Source organism: Aspergillus pseudonomiae (genome assembly GCF_009193645.1).
Source record: "Aspergillus pseudonomiae strain CBS 119388 unplaced genomic scaffold BDV37scaffold_79, whole genome shotgun sequence".
NCBI classification, from domain to species: domain Eukaryota; kingdom Fungi; phylum Ascomycota; class Eurotiomycetes; order Eurotiales; family Aspergillaceae; genus Aspergillus; species Aspergillus pseudonomiae.
The window spans coordinates 143,566-164,351 of record NW_022476071.1 but is presented as its reverse complement, the minus strand read 5'-3'; the positions used below and the strand labels follow the sequence as shown (position 1 = coordinate 164,351).

Sequence of the window (20,786 nt, the reverse complement as noted above, 5' to 3'; positions counted from 1 at the left end):
TTCTTGATGGCCCTCTCCGTAAAAGTAAGATAACTAGTTAGTTACCCAAACAAACTTACTAATCATGAAGTTTAGATGACAGATTCAAGGGCACCAATAACTAACTAGTTAACTAGCTAACTAGCTGATAGGAAGGCTACTTTGTACCACACACAGCTGTTCATAAAAGAGGCGAGCTGAAAAGGACACGCCGCGAACAAGGGACCGAGCGCAAAACATGACAGACAGAATGATGAGAGCAATCGGTTGGTAGTTTCATATTTGCACTAGCACCTACCATGTTAACACTTTTCAAGATGTGGAAGGCGGGAGAGGGAGTGCCGATGCCTTATTTATTAATGAAATACCGGTTCCTGAACCCGGGGAGACCCAAGCATTAATAAAAATCAAGGCTTTCGGGCTGAACAGGATGGATATATTACAGCGTGAGGGTAAATACCCTGTGCCCCCCCAAGCGCCTAGTACGATGGGTGTTGAGTTCTCTGGGACGATCGAGAAGCTCGGCCGAAACCCTGAGATTGGCTTCAAGCTTGGAGATGAAGTGTTTGGCCTAGCTTACGGTGGTACGTTACAATATGCTGGGTAAGGACCTTTTACTGTTGGATCATTGGCTAAGTAGTCGCAGGCGCCTATGCGGAATACATTGCCGTCTCAACGCATATGTTAATACACAAGCCCGTGGAATTATCGTGGGAGGAGGCAGCTGGAATTCCTGAGGTAAAGTTATCCGGATTATGATAGCCATGACTGGTCACTGATGGGAGCTTGCTGGCCGTAGACTTGGATAACAGCCACCCAAGCCCTATACTTGATAGGTGGATTTAAGCCAGGAAATTCGGTTCTCTGGCATGCAGGCGCTTCATCTGTCTCCATAGCTGGTATTCAGCTCGCTAAAAATGATGGCGCATCTGCCGTGTTCGTGACTGTAGGTTCCCAGGAGAAGATCGACTTTTGTCTTGATAAGCTGGGTGTCACTGCCGGATACAACTATAAAACCCAGGATTGGGCATCTGAACTTTTAGAAGCGACGGATAATCGCGGTGTTGACCTAATCATCGATTTTGTAGGTGCAACGCACTTCCAGAGTAACTTAAATGTTGCAGCTCGGGATGCGCGTATAGTTCAGTTGGGACAAATGAGTGGTTCAATCCTCCCTGCAGGTGTTGACATCAGCAGCCTCCTGAGGAAGAGGGTTAGGTTGGAAGGTAGCACCCTCAGAAGCCGGGGCGAGGGATACCAGAAGAAATTGCGTGATTTGCTGGTCAAGCGTGCACTGCCAAAGTTCCGGGATGGTACTTTTACTGTCTTCATCGAGAAGGTTTTACCTTTCGAGCATGTTGCAGATGCCCATATATTGCTAGAGAGCAACTGTACCAAGGGCAAGGTGATTTGTACAGTTGACTGAAGGACTTGTGTCAACATCATTGCGGGCTTATGGTAAGCAAGTAGGGGTAACCTTTGTTCTACTATCATTGCATGGGATAGGTGGACCTATAAGGCTATTTAAAACATGTCTATGATGAATGAGGAGTTGACAAGCACACAGGCGAAAAACATACAATACATTAATCTACTTGCCTAGTACTTTAGCTAGATATATACCCTTACATACATAGTACATAAAATATTTTATTATGTTTCCTTGTCATGCTTGGCTTTTTCCTATGTTACCGCCCTCATGCACCAGAAAGCATGATAATCATAGAGTAGTTAAAAAGAGCTACTCTGAAAAACATATATTATTTACATAAGAACAGACTGCAAAACACTTGCTTTCCTTGCTTAGACATTTCCTCAGCCAAAGTTTGCCAAGTTGATATGTGGAGCAAAAGTTAAATAGCACATCCCGTGACCAACCACCAATGATACACAGCCTCTGACCACAAGATTTTTTACGTGGGGCCCTCTGGTATCCAATTGTATCAAGTTTTTTATTTTTATTCCGCTGAGAAATTGTCCCTCATTGGCCTTCCACACATAAAGTTCTGCCAACCAATAAACAGCTAACTTGAAGGACAGAAGGAAAGTGCAAAACAATATTTACAGCATCTACTGGAGTACTGTGTAGTACTACCTAGTAGGTTGTAGACCACTGGCCCACTTCGAAAATCTCGTGGTCAGGGACTGTACTCCGTACTACTAGTCCTCTGTAAGTTGTTATTCGCAATCACAGGATGTTATTGGTTAAAATCACGTGATACGGGATCTGACTTCTTGGTGCAATGCCTCGAGTGTTAATCAATCCAAAATTTCTACTTTTGGCGGTGACACACGGCAAAATCGCGGAAGATTGAAAAAAAAAAAAAAAAAAAAAAAAAAAAAAAGGGGGGGAAAAAAAAAAAAAAAAAAAAAAAAAAAAAAAGAAGTGAGATGTCGTAAAACCTGTCCCATTGATATATAAAGGCAAAGTCCTTTCAGGCACTCCAAACTCAATTTGTTCCAAAACCAATTACCTCGTTCGCCCTCTTCTTCCCCTCACCTACTCTTACCTCTATTTAAACTGGAAAGAGGATTACAATGACTAAACGTGATCTTCACAATGGAGGCGATGAGTATAGGCCGAAGAAAAAGCTGAAGAGCGAAAAGCAAAAGAAGGAAAAGTCTGCGAAGTCTAAATCAAGTGCTGAGCAGGGCCCCTCTTACGTCCAGTCTCCTGCACTGGGTGATGTCCCTCAATCCGAAATTGAGAAATTCCTGACGGAAAACTCTATTAAGATAACAGATACATCATCTGAGAACGTATTGCGCCCAATCATCTCATTTTCTCACCTCCCTCCTTGCAAAGATGACCTGTATGCGCCATTAAGATCATTCAAATCACCAACTTCCATTCAGTCTGCTACCTGGCCGTTGTTGTTCGCTGGTCGTGATGTTATTGGCATCGCAGAAACTGGGAGTGGAAAGACACTTGCATTTGGGTTGCCATGCCTAAAGAAGATACAGGACTCAGCAACGAGCAAACAAAAGCCTTATCGCCCTATGGCAGTAATAATATCTCCAACAAGGGAGCTAGCGATGCAAATATACGACCAACTGCTAAAGTTCTCAGGATCTGTCGGCGTCAGAGTGGCTTGTGTATTCGGCGGCGTGAAAAAAGATGAACAACGGGAGGCTCTGAAAACAGCAGAGGTTGTTGTTGCGACCCCTGGTAGGTTGAAGGATCTTCAAAATGACGGTTCGGTAGACCTAGGGAAAGTGAAGTACCTGGTTCTGGATGAGGCGGATCGTATGCTTGACAAGGGCTTTGAACAAGATATCAAAGACATCATTCGTCCAATGCCGGTATCTAAGCGCCAGACCGTCATGTTCACTGCAACTTGGCCTCCAAGTGTCAGGGACCTCGCGTCAACTTTTATGTCCTCTCCTGTGACTGTCACTATTGGAGGTGACCCATCTGCGGACCCACGAGCGAACACCAGGATCAAGCAAGTTGTGGAGGTTGTCAAGCCACATGAAAAAGAATCTCGACTTGTCCAATTACTAAATCGATCCCAGCGAGGGGTTCCCGAGCCGGAAAAAGTGCTAGCCTTCTGTTTGTATAAGAAGGAAGCCGTGCGGATTGAGAGACTACTTCGTACAAAAGGATTTAGAGTCGCAGGAATACATGGGGACCTGAGTCAACAGGAGAGGTTTCGAAGCCTAGACGCCTTCAAAACAGGAGCTGCAACTGTCCTCGTTGCCACTGACGTTGCAGCTCGTGGACTCGACATACCTTCGGTCAAGCAGGTCATTAATGTCACATTCCCTCTTACGGTTGAAGATTATGTACATCGAATTGGGCGGTAAGTAATACGCCTTGGAATCTGTGGGAGTGTCTGACATCTTTTTTTTTCGTCCAGGACTGGTCGTGCTGGAGCCGAGGGACATGCTGTGACCCTATTTACCGAGACAGATAAAGCTCAGTCTGGCGCGTAAGTGAGCCCTGTTCTCTAACCTTTTCATTGTGCCAGCAGAGTTATTTGAGTGAGGGCCGTTCATTAATGAGCCGCAGATTGATCAACGTCCTCAGAGCAGCAAAACAGGATATACCAGAAGACCTCCTTAAATTTGGAACAACTGTCAAGAAGAAGCAACATGATGCATATGGTGCTTTCTTCAAGAATGTCGACACCGACAAGACAGCCACAAAAATTGTGTTCGACGATTAGTTTTGCACATCAGTCCGTCTTCATTCTAGCACTCCTAGACTTGATCATTCGGCAAATATATGTGTATTTTGTTGTAAGGTACTTTCTTTCGAGGAATATTCTAGACTAGTTAGAGCTTAGTCATGGTGTATGATATAATTCAACTTACATCAGGAGGCTATAACCAGTACAAAGCATTAATGCCTTCACAGAACTACGATAGTCAGTACCGTCGTGTCCTTGTCTGGCCAGGATCACCGATGACAGAGCCGCAGCAATCCATGTTTGGGGTCGTAGACAGAATTCAGACAGGGCTAGGTTACTGCCATGCAGACAAAAGTAGGACCGGAGGAACATAAAACTCCAGGCCGTACGGACTGCCATGTTGAAAATGTTAGCCCAGACCAGTCCATGGGCACCCAAACCACCGATTTTCAAAAATAGGTAAGCTGCTAAAGCAAAGCTTGCTGAAAACAACCCCATCCAGTAGGCTTGTCTTCGGAGGTCAGAAGCACTAGCTGCAGACGAAACGAATGCCTCGGTTATACCGTTGAATGCCAAGAATGGTATGTAATAGCAATAGAGTGAGAGTAAACTACCAACTTCCGGAGAAGCCCACCTGTGTCCGCCCAAAAGAGATAGTATTCGTGGAACCAGATACGGCCCCAAAGGGAATATGAAAACAGCTAGCATTTCATATGCTCGTAAGATCTCGATTAGATGTGCCTTAGCTGCGCTGACATTGTTTGTATATTGTTTCCCAGAGTTGAGCAGAGATGAAAAGACAGCTCGGCTGTTTTCTTCGATAGGCTGGAATAGAACGCGCGCTGCCAGGCCGCCATAGTTTGATGCCAAAGAGTATATACCTTGGTCTTTTAAGCTCGTCATTGCTGCCAGCATCATTGCGTCGCCTTGAGTCAGGAGGTGTTTTACGATGGACTGGAAAAAGACATTTGTGGAAAGTGTAACTAGGTGCCTTGGGAACCTATCTGCCAGGTAGATTGAATTATCACTAGAAGGTGTTACCATGATCGAAACATTGCCCTTTCCACTTAACTGGTGACGTACCTCAATCTAATTTTGGTAAGGAGCAGCGAGAACTGCCATCGACTTGTTAACTTTGGTATGGTTAGATAATACCCACAAATAAGTGACAAAGAGTAACAAAGGTAACCCAGAGCGAATGGAAGGACGCCCAAGTCTTGGTCTTTCCAAGAAGACCATGAAAATAAACCACACACGGTTAGGCTCTTCATAAATGCTGCAGCTGTCTCCACTATTGCGCGCTTCTTGTACAATGTATACTGCTGCACCACAGCAAAGAAAGGCTCAACGCAAAGCTCCATAAGGGATGCAACTGTGGTGATCGCAACACCGACTAGATAGAAAGGTGTTTCAGAAACTTCTCTGGAAGCAAACTGTGTGTACAATGTCGCGAATATCAAAGCTGATGGGACTCCCATGCTGATACTCAGATAAGACATGTTTACTACTGATTGCGAAGATATTGTCTGTGGTTGAGCGTTTCGACTAAGTTTGCCATTTATCTGATCGTAGCTCCCATCGTGGATAGCACTAGCAGATGCCCCATGGAAAGGTTGTCGCTGAATCGCTGTTCTGATGCTTTCCCTGGAAAAGTATAGTATCGAGATGAAGTATAACTCCAGTTGAGTACCAATTCCAAGGATTGCTGGGGAAAGAGTTCGTAGGATCAATTGATTTGCGATGAACGTGAACAGCCTAGAGGCTATTTGAACAATGATCAAGAGCGTCACACCAGATGCCGAAGAGGCCAGAATCCTGTCAACATTTTCGCCCGGCCGGGACATGATGGCATGTAGCTCAACGTATTTTTAAGTTTTCTGAATTGAAGCTATGTTTACCTTAGGAGAAAGACTACCTACTGCAATACGCCAAGAGACCCCGGGCCGGAGCTAATTTTTCCTGCAGGTCCGCGCGGCTTGGATGAGATCAAAACCTTCAGATATTTCGTCTTCTAAGAAAGCATTGACAAAGATAGATTTGATAAAAGCAGCCGCTACATAGAATACTTCTACAAATTAAACAGCACCAGCTAACCTTATTCCAGCTAGCTATAATTATGCACATGTGCGTTCAGGGGTACATAGCCAGGATGTAACACTATTACACTTCGTTGCCATCGAGAAAGCCGAAACGTAGTTTTTCTTATAATTCAATTCCTAGCTCCAGAGGTCGTAATCAGGTATTGTTGGCTCAAGTAATCGCCGAGGCCACAATCTCTTTCTTTCAATGCAATCATTGGATAAACTATGGTGGAAGAGACGACTAGCGTTGCGACTGTGGCTTGAACTAGAACGGAGGCAGGAAGAAAGGGTACCCGCCATTTTTTGCCCTGAAGACACTCAGAAGAAAGCTGTACATACCAAATAATACAGTTCCCCAGATTAGCACAGCCACTTGCTGCGCTTTAGTATCCGCGATACGGGGAACTTTCATCGCGAGAGCTATTGTCGCAAAGGAAAGGATGGCATCTTGCACAATAATATATAAGCAGCAGGAACATAGAAATTTCATGTTTCGTTGGCTGTCGGGTGCCGACACTTACAGATGGCAGCAATAATTTGTGTCTCCATTCCAAACTGATTTGAGAATCCACCCGCAAAGTAGCTAATGCCACCTTTGCCGTCACCAACAACATATGGCACTTTGCGGATATGGTTGAACATGTGGCCGCTTGTGAATAATAGTATGGAAATCAAGCTGAATGCGGCCCATAAGTTTCGATTCTGTATAATTGGCAAAACATATGGTGACAGAACAGTGAACAAGGTTAAAACACCCATTAAGATTGTCACTGCAGAAATGAGTCGTATGTAGTTAATGGGGCGAACAAGGGGTGGCTTCGGTCCCTCTGGAAGATGACGATTGATCCACACGTAAAGTTGGTCAGCAGAGATTGGACTGAAGGTAATCATTTAGCACAGCAGTACCTCAACAAAAGAGTTTCAGTGAACACCTACCCACTGAAGTCGAATCTAACGGGAGCATCATCAACTTTAGCGAAGGGTCCAACAGTTGGAGGAAACAAAAGAAGAACTGGTGCAGTTTGGAGCATCAGCTGTCCCTCTAGTATTAGCCAACAATACTGTAAATGGTCAATCCGAACCCACCTTTTGGAAAGTTGCTTTGCCATTACTGAAGTCAAGGGTGGTAAAAAGCATTTTGAGGCCATCGGGTTTGGGACCCTTGTTCCAACTTCGCGAGATGAGCTCCCATTCCGGCTGGAACTCGCGACATAAGATGCACCCATAGCGAGCTTCACCAGCCGTTAAAAGTACCGCAACATGATAATCTCGGGGTTTCGATGTCAAGTCTTCATACGACGAGTCATCCAAATCAATGGGAATGGAGCGAGAGAGAGACTGATATCTTTCGAACTTGCTAGACTCCGGGCTCGCGCAAGCGCTAGATACAATATAGAAGAGTGCGATGATGAGAGTAAACAATTTCATGTTGACATGTCAAAAATATAACACTACAGCAGGAATGTGGTGTCTGCAAGGAACGATTGTCAACAAATCAATGGGTGATATACAATGGAACGATCCATGTACTTGGAGACAGTGGTCAGGTTGCATTAGTAGTATGGAGCGATCATAGCTTGTAGTAGGACGTATTAGGTGTCCAGTACTGCGGAATGACCGGCACTAGTTTTTCCTGGGTCGTCATCCATGCGAGCGGACGGAAAGGTACGGCCTAGCCTCTAGTGTTTAATTTCTCATTTATCAAAGATAAACTTGTACCGCACCCAGCAGTCTTTGTATCTTACATATCATCATTTGCGATTATAGTTATATTTCATTGTTATGGAATTTAGTAGCAAAGATCCAGGGAGCACGGTAGAAGATGTGTGTTTGTCATCTTGGTCCCGTGGCGTTTTACAAGCTTACCTTATCTTATAGTGTCGACTGGCAATAAGAACACAGAGCCTGGAAAAAGCATATGACAACACCCTGGTGCACACAGCACAGCTTCTAGATGCTGAGAAAAACCGGCTACTACGCGTGGAACAATTGCTCCTTCGATTTGAAAACGAGAATTTGCGGTGGCAGTTGAATCATGTCAATCAGGAATTGACCAAAACTGCAAGGAAGGAATCTGAAGTCCGTCTTCAGCTTCAAGCGACTTACAAGGAGCTTGATCAGCTACGAAGTGCGCACCATACGTCGTCTCATGAAATAGAGACACTTCGTGTATGTTATTCATGAGTATGTAATGTGACACGGCTCATACTGAAAATCTAACGTAGCTTGAGCTTGGCTCCCTGGCCAATTCTTCTGTCGATGTGAAAAAGCTCCTTGCAGAAAAACACCATCTCTCAAGGGTACTCTCAAGCGCAGGGGCGGACGTTGAAAGGCTAAAGTCCCAGAAGACTTCCCAACATACGCTCCTTGCCGAGAAGCGAAATCTCGAACAACAGGTGACAATCCTTGAGGTACAACTCGAGAATGAAAAAAAGGCCCATGAACAAGCAGTAGCCAGGGAGTCGCATAATGCAGAACAAGTCGCAGCGCTTAGTTTAAGCCTTGAAGGAGCGCGCAGTGAACTCATGGAGGAGGCACGGGCGCGTGATGGACGTGAGCGTGTCTTTCAACAACAAAATATGGAATGGGCTGCCCAACGAGCGGCCCTCGATGCCAAGCTTGATGCCTTGAATAAGAAGCTACATTCAACGAAGGACCAATATCAGGCTGCTGCTACGGAACTTAAACGACAGTATGACATCTCTAACAATCACGAATCTAAATTCTCCAGTGCGCAGTCCATTACACAACACAACTCTGGTCTAACAATCGCAACCCCTGGAGCTATTCGTGCCCAGGACAAGAGAAGTAAAACATCAACATTACCCGGCGAGAAGTCGTCCTTTTCGATCACTCCGTTTCTAAACCGAACAAATGGGCTTCGAAATTCAGCTACGAGCTCTGGGGATGATGCAGATGAGCTCCACACAACTCATATGACCAGTAAAACAAACCAAAAGGCCTCTGAGAATGATGTTCAAAAATGTGTTAATTCTGGGTATCAGGGTCAGAGGCCGTCGGTTGATGAGCTACCTGTGACCGTGGACACACTACGTCTGGGTCATGGCACTTCAAATGGCAGAAAAGGGGGGCAATTTCAGAGAAAATTGTTAGACAATTCGGATCCCGAGGGACGAATGGAAAACGCCAGCGGTATATTTACCCGCACTTCTAACCATGGGCAATTCAAATCAAGGAAACGTAAACTGGGGACCCAACGCGACTTGGGGTTGTTCGACGAAGACGACGACGAAGATACCCACGACATCAGACGGCCAGGTCGGAAGCTGGTCTCAGGAGGCACAGGGCGAAATTTTGCTTCCCAAGCATCTGCTCCAAGTGGCAGCCGCCTTGGACGCAGTCGCGGGTTGGGCGGACTAGGTGAATTTTCTCCTTTGAAGCGAGACAAGAAACGACTTTAGGGCAGCGTCACTGTCACATACTAGAGTGAATTTAATTGATTTCATTGTTTCACCTTCTTGGACCTCGTAGGCTTCTGTATTGGCAAGAATGGGGAGATGCGAGGTGAAGAAGAACCAAGATGCGTGATACAAGATTTCATGGTTTTTTGTTGCTTGTTAAGATACATTTAATTTCAAGTTATAAGCCGGCCGCCGACGCTTTCCGATTACCACTTCAAACATATTTTTAACTAAGCTTTGTATTTCTATGCACGAGATAACCAATTCATATTACAGCCAACCTTGGACTTCGACGATACACCCTTCCGGCAGCAATGTTACCCCTAAAAGTCCCTTCACGGTCGCAACGTGCCCTTGCTATTTCTCCTTTCATCCCAAAGCGACCTTCCTCCTCGAAGAGGTGGCAAGCACGTCAACTTAAAGATCATTTTACAAGAGAGGCAACAGTGCAAGGGCTGAAAAGTCGAGCTGCCTTTAAACTTATGCAGGTGTAGCATAGAACTCTCTTGCATGTGTATACTTTTACCCTAACACTTCCCACATGGATAGATAGATGCGAAATATCGCATTTTTTGTGACGGGCAGACTGTTGTCGATTTGGTATGGCAGTCACGGCTCGAGAAAACGGACGTAATTCTGTTTCTTGTTCACCTTATTAACAATACGATAATAGGGGTATGCGCCGGGTTCGTGGTCTCAGGTACGTCGGCTAGCCGTGAGTCTTGCTCTGTAGCTATCCTAACTTCCTGAAGGTGGCAGTCAGTCGCACTGGGCCAAATGGTCGCGTCCTTGGCGTTGATATCATTCCTGCTCAGCCACCAAAGGGTGTATCTACGATTCAAGGAAACTTTTTGGATCCTAGCATCCAGGCCTATGTCCAAGATTTATTGCATGATCCAACAAGGGACCAACGGCACCGCCCAGGCATAAACCCACATATTGGCCTGAGCCATGAGGCGTCTGAATTGCATGGGGATAGAAAAAACCCCGCCCACAACAACGAAGAGATGGAAGATCATTGCCTGACTGGTAAAAGAACCGTGGACGTGGTTCTAAGTGATATGTCTGTCCCCTGGTATCAAACCTCTGGATTCTGGAAGAGAAGTCTAAGTGATTCGTACAACAGGATGATGAATACTAGTGGCATGAGTTTCAGAGATCATGCGGGAAGCATGGTGAGCCTTTAATTCTGAGTTGCACCCGATCTGTCTGATACGCAGTTAACCTAAGGAAGGACCTCTGCCGAGCTGCGCTACAGTTTAGTTTCGAGGTCTTGAAGGCAGGTGGCCACTTTGTTTGCAAGTTCTACCAGGGAGCCGAAGACAAAGATTTGGAGAAGCAGCTCAAGCGGCTGTTCCAGAAAGTACATAGACTTAAACCAGAGTCTTCACGTAATGTATCAGACACTGGCGAATGATCCTAAACAGTCAAGTCTAGCGTCACTAACCTGGTTGCTAGGAATCTAAGGAAGCCTATTTCATTGGTCTTGCACGCAAACAACATGCAATGAGGCATGAAGTGCTCGCATCTCCTTGACAATAATGATTTCTGCGGAAGCCTACCGGCTCAAAGGACTCGCCTCGAAAGAGTGCGTAACATCATCTGTCAGTTCACATGGCCTCTAACTCATCACCAGTTTCAGAGACCTCATCCCAATCAATGTCTGCAGCTGTAGCTTCAGCGATTGTTTGAACCTTGCAGAGCCTCAGCATTTGTCTTAAAATAGAGGGCAAAGAGAACAAACAAGAAACGAGAATGGGGGACCAACCTCCTTAAGGCCGCTTAGGTCTTCCACGTATCCAGTCTCATTCAAAGCTTTGTGCACAAAATCCCAGCCTTTCTCCTTGTACGTGTCAACGATTTTTTCTGAGCAAGCACTACAGCACTTGTAGCTCCTGCCCACTACACATAGATTCTCAAATGTTGAAAGGAAACCTCTAATTTGATGTGGCACGAGTCCTAGGGGATGACTCCCTCGATCATCATCCCTTGAGACCGGAGCCGGAGCTGCAGCACCCAGAGGGTGTTGAAGGACGGAAATTAGCAGCTCAACCAATAAAGCCGAAGCAATTGCGGCCACGCCAGGTCTGGTCACTGTACACTGTTGATCCAGTGTCTGGTCTTTCATGGACTAGTAAATTTTAGTGGATTTTTTACAAGACTAAAATCACGGTTTATCACTTACGTTCACTGGTGCAACAATATCATTGCAAAAGTAGCATCCGAGCTCTGCTGCTTGGTCTTGTGCAACCTTCACACCATGACGCATAACGACGAAGGAGTCAAACCCTAATGCAGCATTCATCACAATTTTTCCCGCTGCCTTTCCCATGACAGTTGGTAACCAGCGGGATTCTCGTGTGTCCATTAGAAGAAAGATGACATCATGCTCATCTATCAATCGTTTAAGGAGTTCAAACTCCTCTCGGGTCTTTTCAGCATCTAATACGGGGTGACCGGCCATTGGCACTGATAGAGCATATCCGGTAGATTCGACCCCTGGGTAAATCTCCGACAAAGCTTGAGAAGCCCGGTGCGCCTTTTTAACTCCACCTTCCAAACAATCTTTAAAGTTAAATAGCGGCTGCCTTACTGGGTTGGAGAATGATACCGACCCATTGTCGACAAACGTTATCTTGGTAACGCCCCAGCCCTAGATACAGATGCAATTAGTCACCTGCACACATAGTAAATCATCACGCGGACCATACATACCATCAGATTCCGGGCAACATAGCTTCCAAGGGTGCCTGCACCAAGCAGGAGGCATTTTGTATGCTTGATCTTTTCAAGGTCTAGGTTGGGACTGATTCGCCATTTCATGAGTTTGAGGTTGAGATCTACAGACTGATCTGCCAACCTAGCCATTGTACGAAATCAGCTACACTTCGTTTCGCTTAGTCTCGTTTTAGGAAACTTTACCTCTGGGGATCCAGATATTCCGTCAGGTCTACCAATCTCCCTGTCAATTTCCCTGTTGGATTGCGCTCCCAACCGGTCACTTTGGGCATAAGATTGTCTGGCGCCTTCAGTACTGGCGTTTGCTGGTTCTTCTCTGCTAATGTTACCACGATGCTGCGGCCTTGGTCACGCTTCGAATGCACATCGCGAAACCTCAAAACTTGGATTTTACTCAATTTCCATCGATGTTTTACAAGCACCAGCAGATTCCTCAGCATCCAACCAGGCGCATTTTCGTAATTAGAAGGATCAACGAAGCAGACATAGCAATCTTCAAAGTTAGCCCCGTCAAAAAATCCATTTTCATAATCTGAAAGGGTAGCAATCCGCCAACAGACACCCTCAACGTCTGCTGCTTTCTCCTTTCCCAGTTCAGAACCTATATCTTTAGTGGGATCCTGATAGGCTTTGCCGCTAGTAGCTAGGGTTCTTCGAGCTAGAAAAAAACCACGCTGGCGTGCGTCAATGCCGTAGCTCCAGGTGTTTACTGCTTCCACGAGTGTTGAACTTTCAGCACCTGATAAGTATGTAGAAGGTACATATTCCCTTTCAGAAGACTTGGAGTGGGCAGTATCATTAGTTGCCCCTAGCGGGGCCCAGGAAGGATCCAAATGAATTGCAGGGAATGCGAACCAATAATGAAACTTGTATCTCTTCAGGTCTGCATAAGAAAGAATGGCAAAAGAAGACAAAAGTGAAGGACACGAATAGATCGTGCCATCTTTTATCGCATCCCATATCTATTAGACAGTGTCAATTTCCCAGCGAAACACCATGTCTGGTTAAACTGACCATTCTGCCAGATCGGTGGAGTAAAAGGGTTTTATCTGCAGCTCGGTATTCCTCGATGGTGTTGACATTCTTAATCAATCCTTCGGCCCTGTAGAAACCCGCTGGTACCCTGGGTCATGTTAACTGGTGCTTGCTGTGTCCCATCCAGTGCGCATAAACAGATGTGAAGGTGCAACACTTATTTAATGACAAAGCACTCACTCATCACTGGTTAGAGCATTTCCGTGTATTTGCATCCGACATGAGCTGCTAGGAGGGTCTGTTGAGCGAATTTCATAGAGGCCCATTATCTTGCGGGCGGAGTCATCAAGCTTGTCATGATTGATTTTCAAGGATGCTAATGCCGTGTAAAATGGGAGCTCTATATCTGAAGCAAAAGGCGTATACTGCATAGTGTTTGTTGCGCAAGTTGACCTTGCCGTTTGCCCTGCTCCTGTGTTCTAAGTAGTAGGCCGGAAAGGGCGAAAGACAGTGGCCATACAGTATCAGAAAAACAAGGCCCCGTGAAGACTAGAGAATATATTGAGAGAACCTCTGCAGTGCCTATGTGCTCATTTGACTACATGTCAAAGTAGCACAGGAAGTAAGCAAGGTAGTTATTGATAAGAGATGGTATCATGGTGGGGCGGGATAGAGATTACAGACTAACAAACAAGGACACGTGCACTGCAAAGGTATTTATGCAAATACACAAGTACACTGCTCCGTAGTAGGAGTACCATCCAGGTGACCTCGTCCCTGTCACGGGTATATACTGTATGTACCAAGCCCAGGCGTAGAGAACGCTGGGAACAAAACAATGGCAACCTGGAAACTGTTTTCTTCTAACTGGCCTAAAGAAAAGCGAAACACAACCAAAAAGAAGAGAAAAGAAGCATTTATCAGTAGAAAGCACTAACGTTTCCTGCAACAACAGTTACTAGGTGTTAAGGTCAACATATTTATTCAAGTACGTGACATCTACACATTCAGAAGGTCGTTTACCTATCGGGATACCTCCTCCCAATTTCAATTCCTCTCTGATCTTTGTGCTTTCTTTTGCTTACTGCGTTGTCCGTTGGGTATCAGTGAGATCGCTATTTTCGTCAAATTCTTCAGCCTAATTGTTTTATTAGCAACACTGTGATATAACTAACTATTTTGTATCTACTTAAATATACACAATGCCTCAACTTGCTTGGGTGTTTGGGAGGAACCAGAAAATAGATAGTTAATTTAGTGATGTACTAAATTAGAATATTTCCCAATTACTTGTTCTCTGCCCCAGCTCCACTTCAACCGCAGGTTGCTTTTACGTAGTCCGATACGTATATCTTTGCCTCTACCGCCATCTTGATTTTCCGACTTACTCCGTACACTAGTTACATCTGTACCTCGCGTGCTAATCATATATTGCCTTTACCCCCTTGATACTTCCGGGTTCAATAAAGGCGAGAAAAAAGAGGAGAGGGAAGAAGGGAAGATAATAAGAAGAAATGTTAATTGGCTTGTGTGGAGGTTAGCCAATGTTTTACTGACTCTCAAATGTTCCCCGCTGTCTCGCCATAGACTAATGGCATGCTTAAAGGTATATGCTCTGGTAAGCATGCAATTGCAGAGTATCTCATCCAGCATCAAGGGTTCCAGCTACTCGAACTTAAAAGTAGAAAGTTTCCTCGAATAGCTGATGAACCTGAGGATGATCGACGGCTACAGGCATCGGAGTTCACGGATAAAGAGAGAAGTCAGTCACCGCAGCTATTATTTGAAAGTGCAGAATCGCTTCTAGATTTTGCAACCAAAAGCTGGCAAGGCCTCTGGGTAACAACAGATATTTGGGAGAGTGTTACCCTAGATCGCTTTCTTCAACGCCCGTTTTTCCTCCTAGTGAGCGTCGACGCACCTGTCAGTCTCCGATGGCAGCGATTTGAAGAGAGGTCAGACCCTAACTACATCCCATGTTGCAAGTATATGATTCCAAGAGTGAAAGACTAACTTCTCCCAGGTGTCGGAGGAGGCAGCTTGAGGCCCCGCCTCTCGAGAAGTTTGTGCTCTGGAATGATCGACATCTATATGATAAAAATATCGGGCGTGTCTATTTGACCGACCGGGCACAGGTTCGATTGTTCAATTCATCGTCTTCATTGGAGGAACTGCATTCTGCTCTCGCGGGACTTAACCTAGCTGATGAGGAGCGCTTACGACCAAACTGGGATCAGTACTTCATGCAATTGGCATCTCTTGCCGCGCAGCGGAGTAACTGTATGAAGAGAAGGGTGGGTTGTGTGCTTGTTCGGGAACGCCGTGTCATCAGTACTGGATACAACGGAACTCCACGACATCTCAGAAACTGCAACGAGGCAGGCTGTATGGATCTAACCCCCGCGCCCCATCTCCTTCATTCCTAGTTCTTTGTTCTTTGTCCCTCTTCCTCCCCCTTCTTTGCCCACATTTTCCCTTTCCACCTATATTTGAATGTGTCAGTATATGCACTTACATTTCCACAGGCCCAAGATGCAACCGAGGTGAAGGTGGAGGTGTCGGTTTGTCCACGTGTCTTTGCCTACATGCAGAAGAGAACGCTCTGCTAGAGGCTGGAAGGGAGCGCATACGAGAAGGCACAATACTTTATTGTGACACGTGAGATACTCTTGGTTCATATAATTGGTATAGCGGGTTGAACTTTACTGATAGAACAGGAAAGGTGCCCTTGCTTGACATGCACGGTAAAAATTGCCCAGGTTGGCATTTCTGAGGTCGTATACTCACAGGGATATAATATGGACCAAGATGTCTGTGCCCTTCTCCTTTTATACCCAACTGGCCTTGGCTAACATTGCCTAGAGCGCTGCAATTCTAGAGTCCGCTGGTGTTCGCCTTCGACAGTTTTCTCCTGTAAGTCCCTCCTCTATCGGGTCATAATACATCGCTGACGGGAGAATAGCCTCGAAACGGACTTATCTATCTCGAGGGATCAGCTAACAATAAGCAATAATTGTTGTACAAAACAGTCTAGCTCTTGAAGGCACAACGGGCTTTGGAGAGTTTTGAACAAGTTTTCAGGGATGGCAAAGGCAATCAAATGTGCACAGTGTGTATATACATATACATTGTCAATTATGATCTATATATCTACCATGGGATTATGTGAAACGACGTTTCTATCAAGTGGTTTATAGTATTAGCAGGGTTTGTAACCAATACTATATATCTAGACAGTATTCGATTCGTGTTCGACGTAGCTAGCAATAGTTTTAGTATAGTGGCTAGTGTAGCCTTGGCTGGGCCCTTTGGGGGAAAAGACTACATATGTTGGAGGTTTATCTGTTCTCTGCAGTCATCATGGAGATAGCCGAGTCAATGAATGCCTTTCGTGTACCAGGAAACCGCACCATATCAGAGAAGACTCTGCCTACAACGTCCCAGCCTCCTACCGAGATATACGTATTTAGTGAAGATTTCTTCTTCTTTAATGCGGTGAACTTGGACTAGTGCTTCTTGTCATTGGTATTAGTAGTGGCGATTGTAAAATCGAACGGGTCAATTCCTGCGAATAAGTAATACAAATGCTGATACACGTTATTAGCACTGCTACTGCTGTATACAGATACTCACTGAGCCAGAGGCAACGCACAGTCCAGGGGTTAACATTGATATTCTCCGGCAGCACGACGTCGCATGGCCGGAAGAATATCTTGTGGTATCCAGCAGATAATGTTGGGAATAAATGCTTATCTGCTCTGCTAAAATTGTGTTTCAACCTTTTATTGTAGTGATATATTTAATCAAAAAGGCTACCATTATCGAATCTTGAAGAATTCCAGGTATAACCGAAATCTTACTAGTCAATACATATTTCGACTATAATACTAATGTATGTATAGATAGCCTAGCTCATAGTGCCGCCGGTTACTACAGCAGGCTCCTGTATTATATATATATATATATATATTTGTGGCAAGGTATGATGGCAAGGAGAAGGTGATATTGCCGTGATGCCCATGTTCGAATGAGTTCTTAAATGACAAATTTTCTATAACTGTACCGGTCAGATAAAGTCCCACTTGATATGGGATTTGTAGCTGAGGTAGATATTAACTATCTAGTGTCTGCCTATCTTGGAGGGATTATACGCCTAGATTCAGTGCAACCAGGCTACTAGTACCCAATAAGCAAAATGTTATATATGTACTCAGGTCTTAAACGGTAAGCGCAAATAACAGCCTTGGTACCCATTAAGGAAGTCAACGGTTTAACTTCTGGACCCAGGACCTACAATAGGTGTACAATATTATATAGTACACCACATGCAATCTCGGGGACTGTGGTATGAAATTAGGTCGGCGTGGTCAGAAATTGCTTTGCAATTTCTGCACCCACCAAGGCCTCCACCTCGCCACGGCCCGGTGGTGCATTTTCGCATAAAATAAACATAGTTATAGCCAGTACTTTTCTAACCATAATCAGTACCATGCCCTAGAGTGAAATCGATCGACGCTAAATAATATACTCAGTAAATAGTTGCCTAAGTAATTTACACTTAAGTGTTTTACTATAGAAAAGCTATACTACTTACTAGGTGGAATAGATAATAAGTGTCTACTATAACAATAGTTACTATTTATACCAGATTTAAAGGAGCGTGAAGATTAAGAAAAAGGCTATAGATTATAGCAAAAAGTCAAGACGACTTTATGTGCTAGACAGCCAAAACAACGGGGCTTATCATAGTTTAAAGAAAATAGTCTGATTCTAGTCATAGTTAAAGGATTTTACCCAGTTCAAGCCACACCAGCAGTACTGTGTAGATCCATTCTATTCTCCTAGTCACGCCGACCTTACGTTTCCTAGCCACCCTGCAATCTCAAGGTTTCCGACACTTTTGCCGCCAGCACTCCAACTACCGGGAACCCTACAGCTCGGCGTGGTCCGGAAATTGGAACGGAATTACTATCGGTATAGCTAGAACTAAGATTCTCTAACTAGTATGATTAGGGTCATACATATATTATTACCAGTTAATAAAGGACCTTTACTTCCACTCCTTTTACCCGTTACTACTTCGGGTATCCCGTTCATTTCATTCGCTCCTTAATCCCCTTTGGGGACATCGGGTTCGAGGGCGCTTTTTCTTATAAATACCAGGGGTAGTGGTGTAGATTTAGGGGTAATAATATATAGTAAGGTCACTGAGCTGCCAAACCACGGTGAGGTTGAGATAGTGGTTAGACGAAAATGCCAAGAAACCTCTTAATCACGCCGAGCTGCGACCCCGGGAGAAAATTAAAACTAAATTAGATTATGAGTCAGCTAGCTCTTGGTGGGGTATTGAAGACAGGATTCCATCCTTTCGAAGCTGGGATTGAACCCCCTCCCAGTAGGATCTTTTTCTCGCTTTAAAAAGATACTGGAAAGGCTATAGGGTGAAAAAGGAGCGTGGATTTCCTGTCGCGTCTCACAATTGGATCTTTATCCTTCACAAAGCGAGCCCCTCGAATAGTGGAACTGACTCAACCCCGCCGCCATGCCCACCGTACATCTGCTCGACTATGTTGCTGGGAATGTCCGTTCGTTGGTGAATGCAATTAACAAAGTTGGGTATGATGTTGAATGGATTAAAAACCCCGAAGATCTGAAGAATGCAGATGTGAGTATATATCCTTCGTCAGTCAACTTTCTACCTGCGGTGTGCTAATCATAGCGCAGAAACTTATATTGCCCGGAGTTGGCCATTTCGGCCATTGCCTCTCCCAGCTTTCAGAAGGCGGATATCTAGATCCGATAAAGAAGCACATAGATTCCGGGAAACCTTTTATGGGGATCTGTGTAGGTCTACAGGCACTATTTGAAGGATCCGAGGAAGACCCGGACGTCCCTGGGTTGGGGGTGATACAGAAGCGAATGCAAAAGTTCGATGACAGTGCAAAGAGTGTACCTCACATAGGTTGGAATTCTGCCATGAACACCGGGGATGGTCCTTTAGGAGCTCAAAGTTTCTGTGGATTGAACCCAGACAGCAAATACTACTATGTTCACTCTTATGCAGCATTTTACACACCCGGTGTGCTGGAGAAAGATGGTTGGTCGGTCGCTACAGCCACATATGGCGAGGAGGAATTTATAGGTGCGATAGCAAAGGGAAATATTTTCGCCACGCAGTTCCATCCAGAGAAGAGCGGGCAAGCTGGCTTGCGGACTATCCGTGCTTTCTTGAAGGGTGACCAGATGCAATCACCTGCGCCAGACACCTCAGTCTCGGGCGAGAAGACATATGGTCTCACTCGCAGAATTATTGCTTGTCTCGATGTCCGCACGAACGATTCTGGCGACCTCGTCGTCACGAAAGGCGATCAATATGATGTACGCGAGAAGGATGGCGTGAATTCTGGAGGCCAGGTAAGGAACTTGGGAAAGCCAGTCGACATGGCTAAAAAGTATTACGAGCAAGGGGCAGACGAAGTGACCTTCCTGAACATAACATCATTCAGAAACTGCCCAGTGGCAGACACACCTATGCTGGAAATATTGCGAAGGACATCCGAAACCGTTTTCGTACCTCTCACGATTGGGGGTGGTATCAAGGACACCGTTGATCCAGATGGCACCTGCATCTCGGCCCTTGACGTCGCCACCATGTATTTCAAATCTGGAGCGGATAAAGTTAGTATTGGCTCGGATGCTGTTATTGCAGCTGAGCAATATTACGAAGCCGGCGAAAACCTGTCTGGGAAAACTGCCATAGAGACAATATCAAGTGCATATGGAAACCAAGCTGTGGTTGTGAGCGTCGATCCTAAACGCGTATACGTCAACGGTCCTGAAGACACCAAGCATCATACCATCAGGACACAATATCCGAATGCCTCAGGGCAAAACTTTTGTTGGTACCAATGCACTATCAAAGGTGGCAGAGAGGCCCGGGACTTGGATGTTCGGCAGTTGGCAAAAGCTGTTGAGGCCATGGGTGCTGGGGAACTACTTTTGAATTGCATTGACAAAGATGGAAGCAACAGCGGTTTTGATCTAGAACTTATTAACGACGTCAAAACGGCCATCAAAATACCAGTGATTGCCTCCAGTGGGGCTGGAAATCCTGGGCACTTTGCGGAAGTTTTCGAGCGTACTACTACAGATGCGGCACTGGGCGCTGGCATGGTATGTTTTTTTTATGTATTGGTCATGTCTTTAGCAGTAGCTAACAAAGCCAACAGTTCCACCGTGGTGAATACACTGTCAGCGAGGTCAAAGACTATTTAAGTGGCCAAGGGTTTTTGGTTCGCAAACCTGAGACTGATATTTAACCCTTTTTGAGGTATGTAGATACTAGAGACATGTGAATGAAAGGGTGTAAACTAGCTATTTTAAATTCCACAAGACTGTCCTCGCTCAATTTAGGGCCTAGTTACTCTGTACTACTGAGTAGTAGACTAATAATACGG

General features: G+C 45.2%; 9 protein-coding genes across 9 annotated transcripts; 6 read left to right on the top strand and 3 right to left on the bottom strand.

Moving 5' to 3' along the window:
• The first annotated feature begins 2 nt into the window (after positions 1-2).
• On the top strand, positions 3-1,632 carry BDV37DRAFT_204559 (NAD(P)H-quinone oxidoreductase). Its single transcript, XM_032079903.1, has 5 exons — positions 3-24; positions 76-245; positions 297-563; positions 626-717; positions 779-1,632. Exons 2-5 carry the CDS (start codon positions 218-220, stop codon positions 1,403-1,405), a joined length of 1,014 nt encoding a protein of 337 aa, XP_031937756.1. The 5' UTR covers positions 3-24; positions 76-217; the 3' UTR covers positions 1,406-1,632.
• Positions 1,633-2,378: 746 nt separating this feature from the next.
• dbp3 (RNA-dependent ATPase DBP3) lies at positions 2,379-4,308 on the top strand. Its single transcript, XM_032082994.1, has 3 exons — positions 2,379-3,782; positions 3,840-3,911; positions 3,992-4,308. The coding sequence occupies exons 1-3, from the start codon at positions 2,518-2,520 to the stop codon at positions 4,146-4,148; spliced, it is 1,494 nt and encodes a 497-aa protein (XP_031937755.1). The 5' UTR covers positions 2,379-2,517; the 3' UTR covers positions 4,149-4,308.
• BDV37DRAFT_286678 (putative nuclear division Rft1 protein) lies at positions 4,293-5,956 on the bottom strand (the record flags this gene model as incomplete). The annotated part of the gene is made up of 2 exons (XM_032087962.1): positions 4,293-5,139; positions 5,196-5,956. The coding sequence occupies 2 exons, from the start codon at positions 5,954-5,956 to the stop codon at positions 4,293-4,295; spliced, it is 1,608 nt and encodes a 535-aa protein (XP_031937754.1).
• Positions 5,957-6,196: 240 nt separating this feature from the next.
• Positions 6,197-7,743, bottom strand: BDV37DRAFT_257919 (OST3/OST6 family protein). The gene is made up of 4 exons (XM_032082993.1): positions 7,280-7,743; positions 7,130-7,227; positions 6,715-7,070; positions 6,197-6,640 (listed from the first exon to the last, which is right to left on the bottom strand). The coding sequence occupies exons 1-4, from the start codon at positions 7,619-7,621 to the stop codon at positions 6,459-6,461; spliced, it is 978 nt and encodes a 325-aa protein (XP_031937753.1). The 5' UTR covers positions 7,622-7,743; the 3' UTR covers positions 6,197-6,458.
• Positions 7,744-7,907: 164 nt separating this feature from the next.
• On the top strand, positions 7,908-9,777 carry BDV37DRAFT_257916 (uncharacterized protein). Its single transcript, XM_032082992.1, has 3 exons — positions 7,908-8,017; positions 8,072-8,362; positions 8,419-9,777. Exons 1-3 carry the CDS (start codon positions 7,976-7,978, stop codon positions 9,613-9,615), a joined length of 1,530 nt encoding a protein of 509 aa, XP_031937752.1. The 5' UTR covers positions 7,908-7,975; the 3' UTR covers positions 9,616-9,777.
• Positions 9,778-9,799: 22 nt separating this feature from the next.
• BDV37DRAFT_257908 (RlmE family RNA methyltransferase) lies at positions 9,800-11,746 on the top strand. Its single transcript, XM_032082991.1, has 7 exons — positions 9,800-10,103; positions 10,165-10,215; positions 10,289-10,315; positions 10,368-10,790; positions 10,850-11,011; positions 11,074-11,203; positions 11,258-11,746. Exons 1-6 carry the CDS (start codon positions 9,930-9,932, stop codon positions 11,149-11,151), a joined length of 915 nt encoding a protein of 304 aa, XP_031937751.1. The 5' UTR covers positions 9,800-9,929; the 3' UTR covers positions 11,152-11,203; positions 11,258-11,746.
• On the bottom strand, positions 10,677-13,918 carry BDV37DRAFT_204472 (putative autophagy ubiquitin-activating enzyme ApgG). Its single transcript, XM_032079902.1, has 8 exons — positions 13,850-13,918; positions 13,570-13,795; positions 13,369-13,477; positions 12,538-13,316; positions 12,331-12,475; positions 11,801-12,268; positions 11,384-11,746; positions 10,677-11,309 (listed from the first exon to the last, which is right to left on the bottom strand). Exons 2-8 carry the CDS (start codon positions 13,758-13,760, stop codon positions 11,226-11,228), a joined length of 2,139 nt encoding a protein of 712 aa, XP_031937750.1. The 5' UTR covers positions 13,761-13,795; positions 13,850-13,918; the 3' UTR covers positions 10,677-11,225.
• Positions 13,919-14,661: 743 nt separating this feature from the next.
• On the top strand, positions 14,662-16,546 carry BDV37DRAFT_257879 (deoxycytidine monophosphate deaminase). The gene is made up of 7 exons (XM_032082990.1): positions 14,662-14,865; positions 14,936-15,284; positions 15,353-15,714; positions 15,855-15,987; positions 16,052-16,139; positions 16,192-16,242; positions 16,292-16,546. Exons 1-7 carry the CDS (start codon positions 14,844-14,846, stop codon positions 16,340-16,342), a joined length of 1,056 nt encoding a protein of 351 aa, XP_031937749.1. The 5' UTR covers positions 14,662-14,843; the 3' UTR covers positions 16,343-16,546.
• Positions 16,547-18,731: 2,185 nt separating this feature from the next.
• BDV37DRAFT_257875 (imidazoleglycerol-phosphate synthase) lies at positions 18,732-20,714 on the top strand. The gene is made up of 3 exons (XM_032082989.1): positions 18,732-18,994; positions 19,054-20,502; positions 20,559-20,714. The coding sequence occupies exons 1-3, from the start codon at positions 18,872-18,874 to the stop codon at positions 20,646-20,648; spliced, it is 1,662 nt and encodes a 553-aa protein (XP_031937748.1). The 5' UTR covers positions 18,732-18,871; the 3' UTR covers positions 20,649-20,714.
• The last annotated feature ends 72 nt before the right edge of the window (positions 20,715-20,786 follow it).

What these genes read in the sequence shown, in the direction of transcription:
- BDV37DRAFT_204559 (XM_032079903.1), top strand. Translation starts at nt 218, where the DNA reads ATGACAGACAGAATGATGAGAGCAATCG. An exon ending in GTTTGGCCTAGCTTACGGTG is followed by an intron (nt 564 to 625) that starts GTACGTTACAAT and finishes AAGTAGTCGCAG; the next exon opens with GCGCCTATGCGGAATACATT. An exon ending in AGGCAGCTGGAATTCCTGAG is followed by an intron (nt 718 to 778) that starts GTAAAGTTATCC and finishes TGCTGGCCGTAG; the next exon opens with ACTTGGATAACAGCCACCCA.
- dbp3 (XM_032082994.1), top strand. Translation starts at nt 2,518, where the DNA reads ATGACTAAACGTGATCTTCACAATGGAGGCGATGAGTATAGGCCGAAG. An exon ending in TATGTACATCGAATTGGGCG is followed by an intron (nt 3,783 to 3,839) that starts GTAAGTAATACG and finishes TTTTTCGTCCAG; the next exon opens with GACTGGTCGTGCTGGAGCCG. An exon ending in GATAAAGCTCAGTCTGGCGC is followed by an intron (nt 3,912 to 3,991) that starts GTAAGTGAGCCC and finishes AATGAGCCGCAG; the next exon opens with ATTGATCAACGTCCTCAGAG.
- BDV37DRAFT_257919 (XM_032082993.1), bottom strand. Translation starts at nt 7,621, where the DNA reads ATGAAATTGTTTACTCTCATCATCGCACTCTTCTATATTGTATCTAGC. An exon ending in GCAAAGCAACTTTCCAAAAG is followed by an intron (nt 7,228 to 7,279) that starts GTGGGTTCGGAT and finishes CTAGAGGGACAG; the next exon opens with CTGATGCTCCAAACTGCACC. An exon ending in GTTAGATTCGACTTCAGTGG is followed by an intron (nt 7,071 to 7,129) that starts GTAGGTGTTCAC and finishes GATTACCTTCAG; the next exon opens with TCCAATCTCTGCTGACCAAC.
- BDV37DRAFT_257916 (XM_032082992.1), top strand. Translation starts at nt 7,976, where the DNA reads ATGGAATTTAGTAGCAAAGATCCAGGGAGCACGGTAGAAGAT. An exon ending in CAGGGAGCACGGTAGAAGAT is followed by an intron (nt 8,018 to 8,071) that starts GTGTGTTTGTCA and finishes CTTATCTTATAG; the next exon opens with TGTCGACTGGCAATAAGAAC. An exon ending in ATGAAATAGAGACACTTCGT is followed by an intron (nt 8,363 to 8,418) that starts GTATGTTATTCA and finishes AATCTAACGTAG; the next exon opens with CTTGAGCTTGGCTCCCTGGC.
- BDV37DRAFT_257908 (XM_032082991.1), top strand. Translation starts at nt 9,930, where the DNA reads ATGTTACCCCTAAAAGTCCCTTCACGGTCGCAACGTGCCCTTGCTATT. An exon ending in CGCCGGGTTCGTGGTCTCAG is followed by an intron (nt 10,316 to 10,367) that starts GTACGTCGGCTA and finishes AACTTCCTGAAG; the next exon opens with GTGGCAGTCAGTCGCACTGG. An exon ending in AACCAGAGTCTTCACGTAAT is followed by an intron (nt 11,012 to 11,073) that starts GTATCAGACACT and finishes CCTGGTTGCTAG; the next exon opens with GAATCTAAGGAAGCCTATTT.
- BDV37DRAFT_204472 (XM_032079902.1), bottom strand. Translation starts at nt 13,760, where the DNA reads ATGCAGTATACGCCTTTTGCTTCAGATATAGAGCTCCCATTTTACACG. An exon ending in TCCACCGATCTGGCAGAATG is followed by an intron (nt 13,317 to 13,368) that starts GTCAGTTTAACC and finishes ACTGTCTAATAG; the next exon opens with ATATGGGATGCGATAAAAGA. An exon ending in ATGTTGCCCGGAATCTGATG is followed by an intron (nt 12,269 to 12,330) that starts GTATGTATGGTC and finishes ATCTGTATCTAG; the next exon opens with GGCTGGGGCGTTACCAAGAT.
- BDV37DRAFT_257879 (XM_032082990.1), top strand. Translation starts at nt 14,844, where the DNA reads ATGTTAATTGGCTTGTGTGGAG. An exon ending in GTTAATTGGCTTGTGTGGAG is followed by an intron (nt 14,866 to 14,935) that starts GTTAGCCAATGT and finishes GCATGCTTAAAG; the next exon opens with GTATATGCTCTGGTAAGCAT. An exon ending in GCCTTCGACAGTTTTCTCCT is followed by an intron (nt 16,243 to 16,291) that starts GTAAGTCCCTCC and finishes ACGGGAGAATAG; the next exon opens with CCTCGAAACGGACTTATCTA.
- BDV37DRAFT_257875 (XM_032082989.1), top strand. Translation starts at nt 18,872, where the DNA reads ATGCCCACCGTACATCTGCTCGACTATGTTGCTGGGAATGTCCGTTCG. An exon ending in AAGATCTGAAGAATGCAGAT is followed by an intron (nt 18,995 to 19,053) that starts GTGAGTATATAT and finishes ATCATAGCGCAG; the next exon opens with AAACTTATATTGCCCGGAGT. An exon ending in CGGCACTGGGCGCTGGCATG is followed by an intron (nt 20,503 to 20,558) that starts GTATGTTTTTTT and finishes CAAAGCCAACAG; the next exon opens with TTCCACCGTGGTGAATACAC.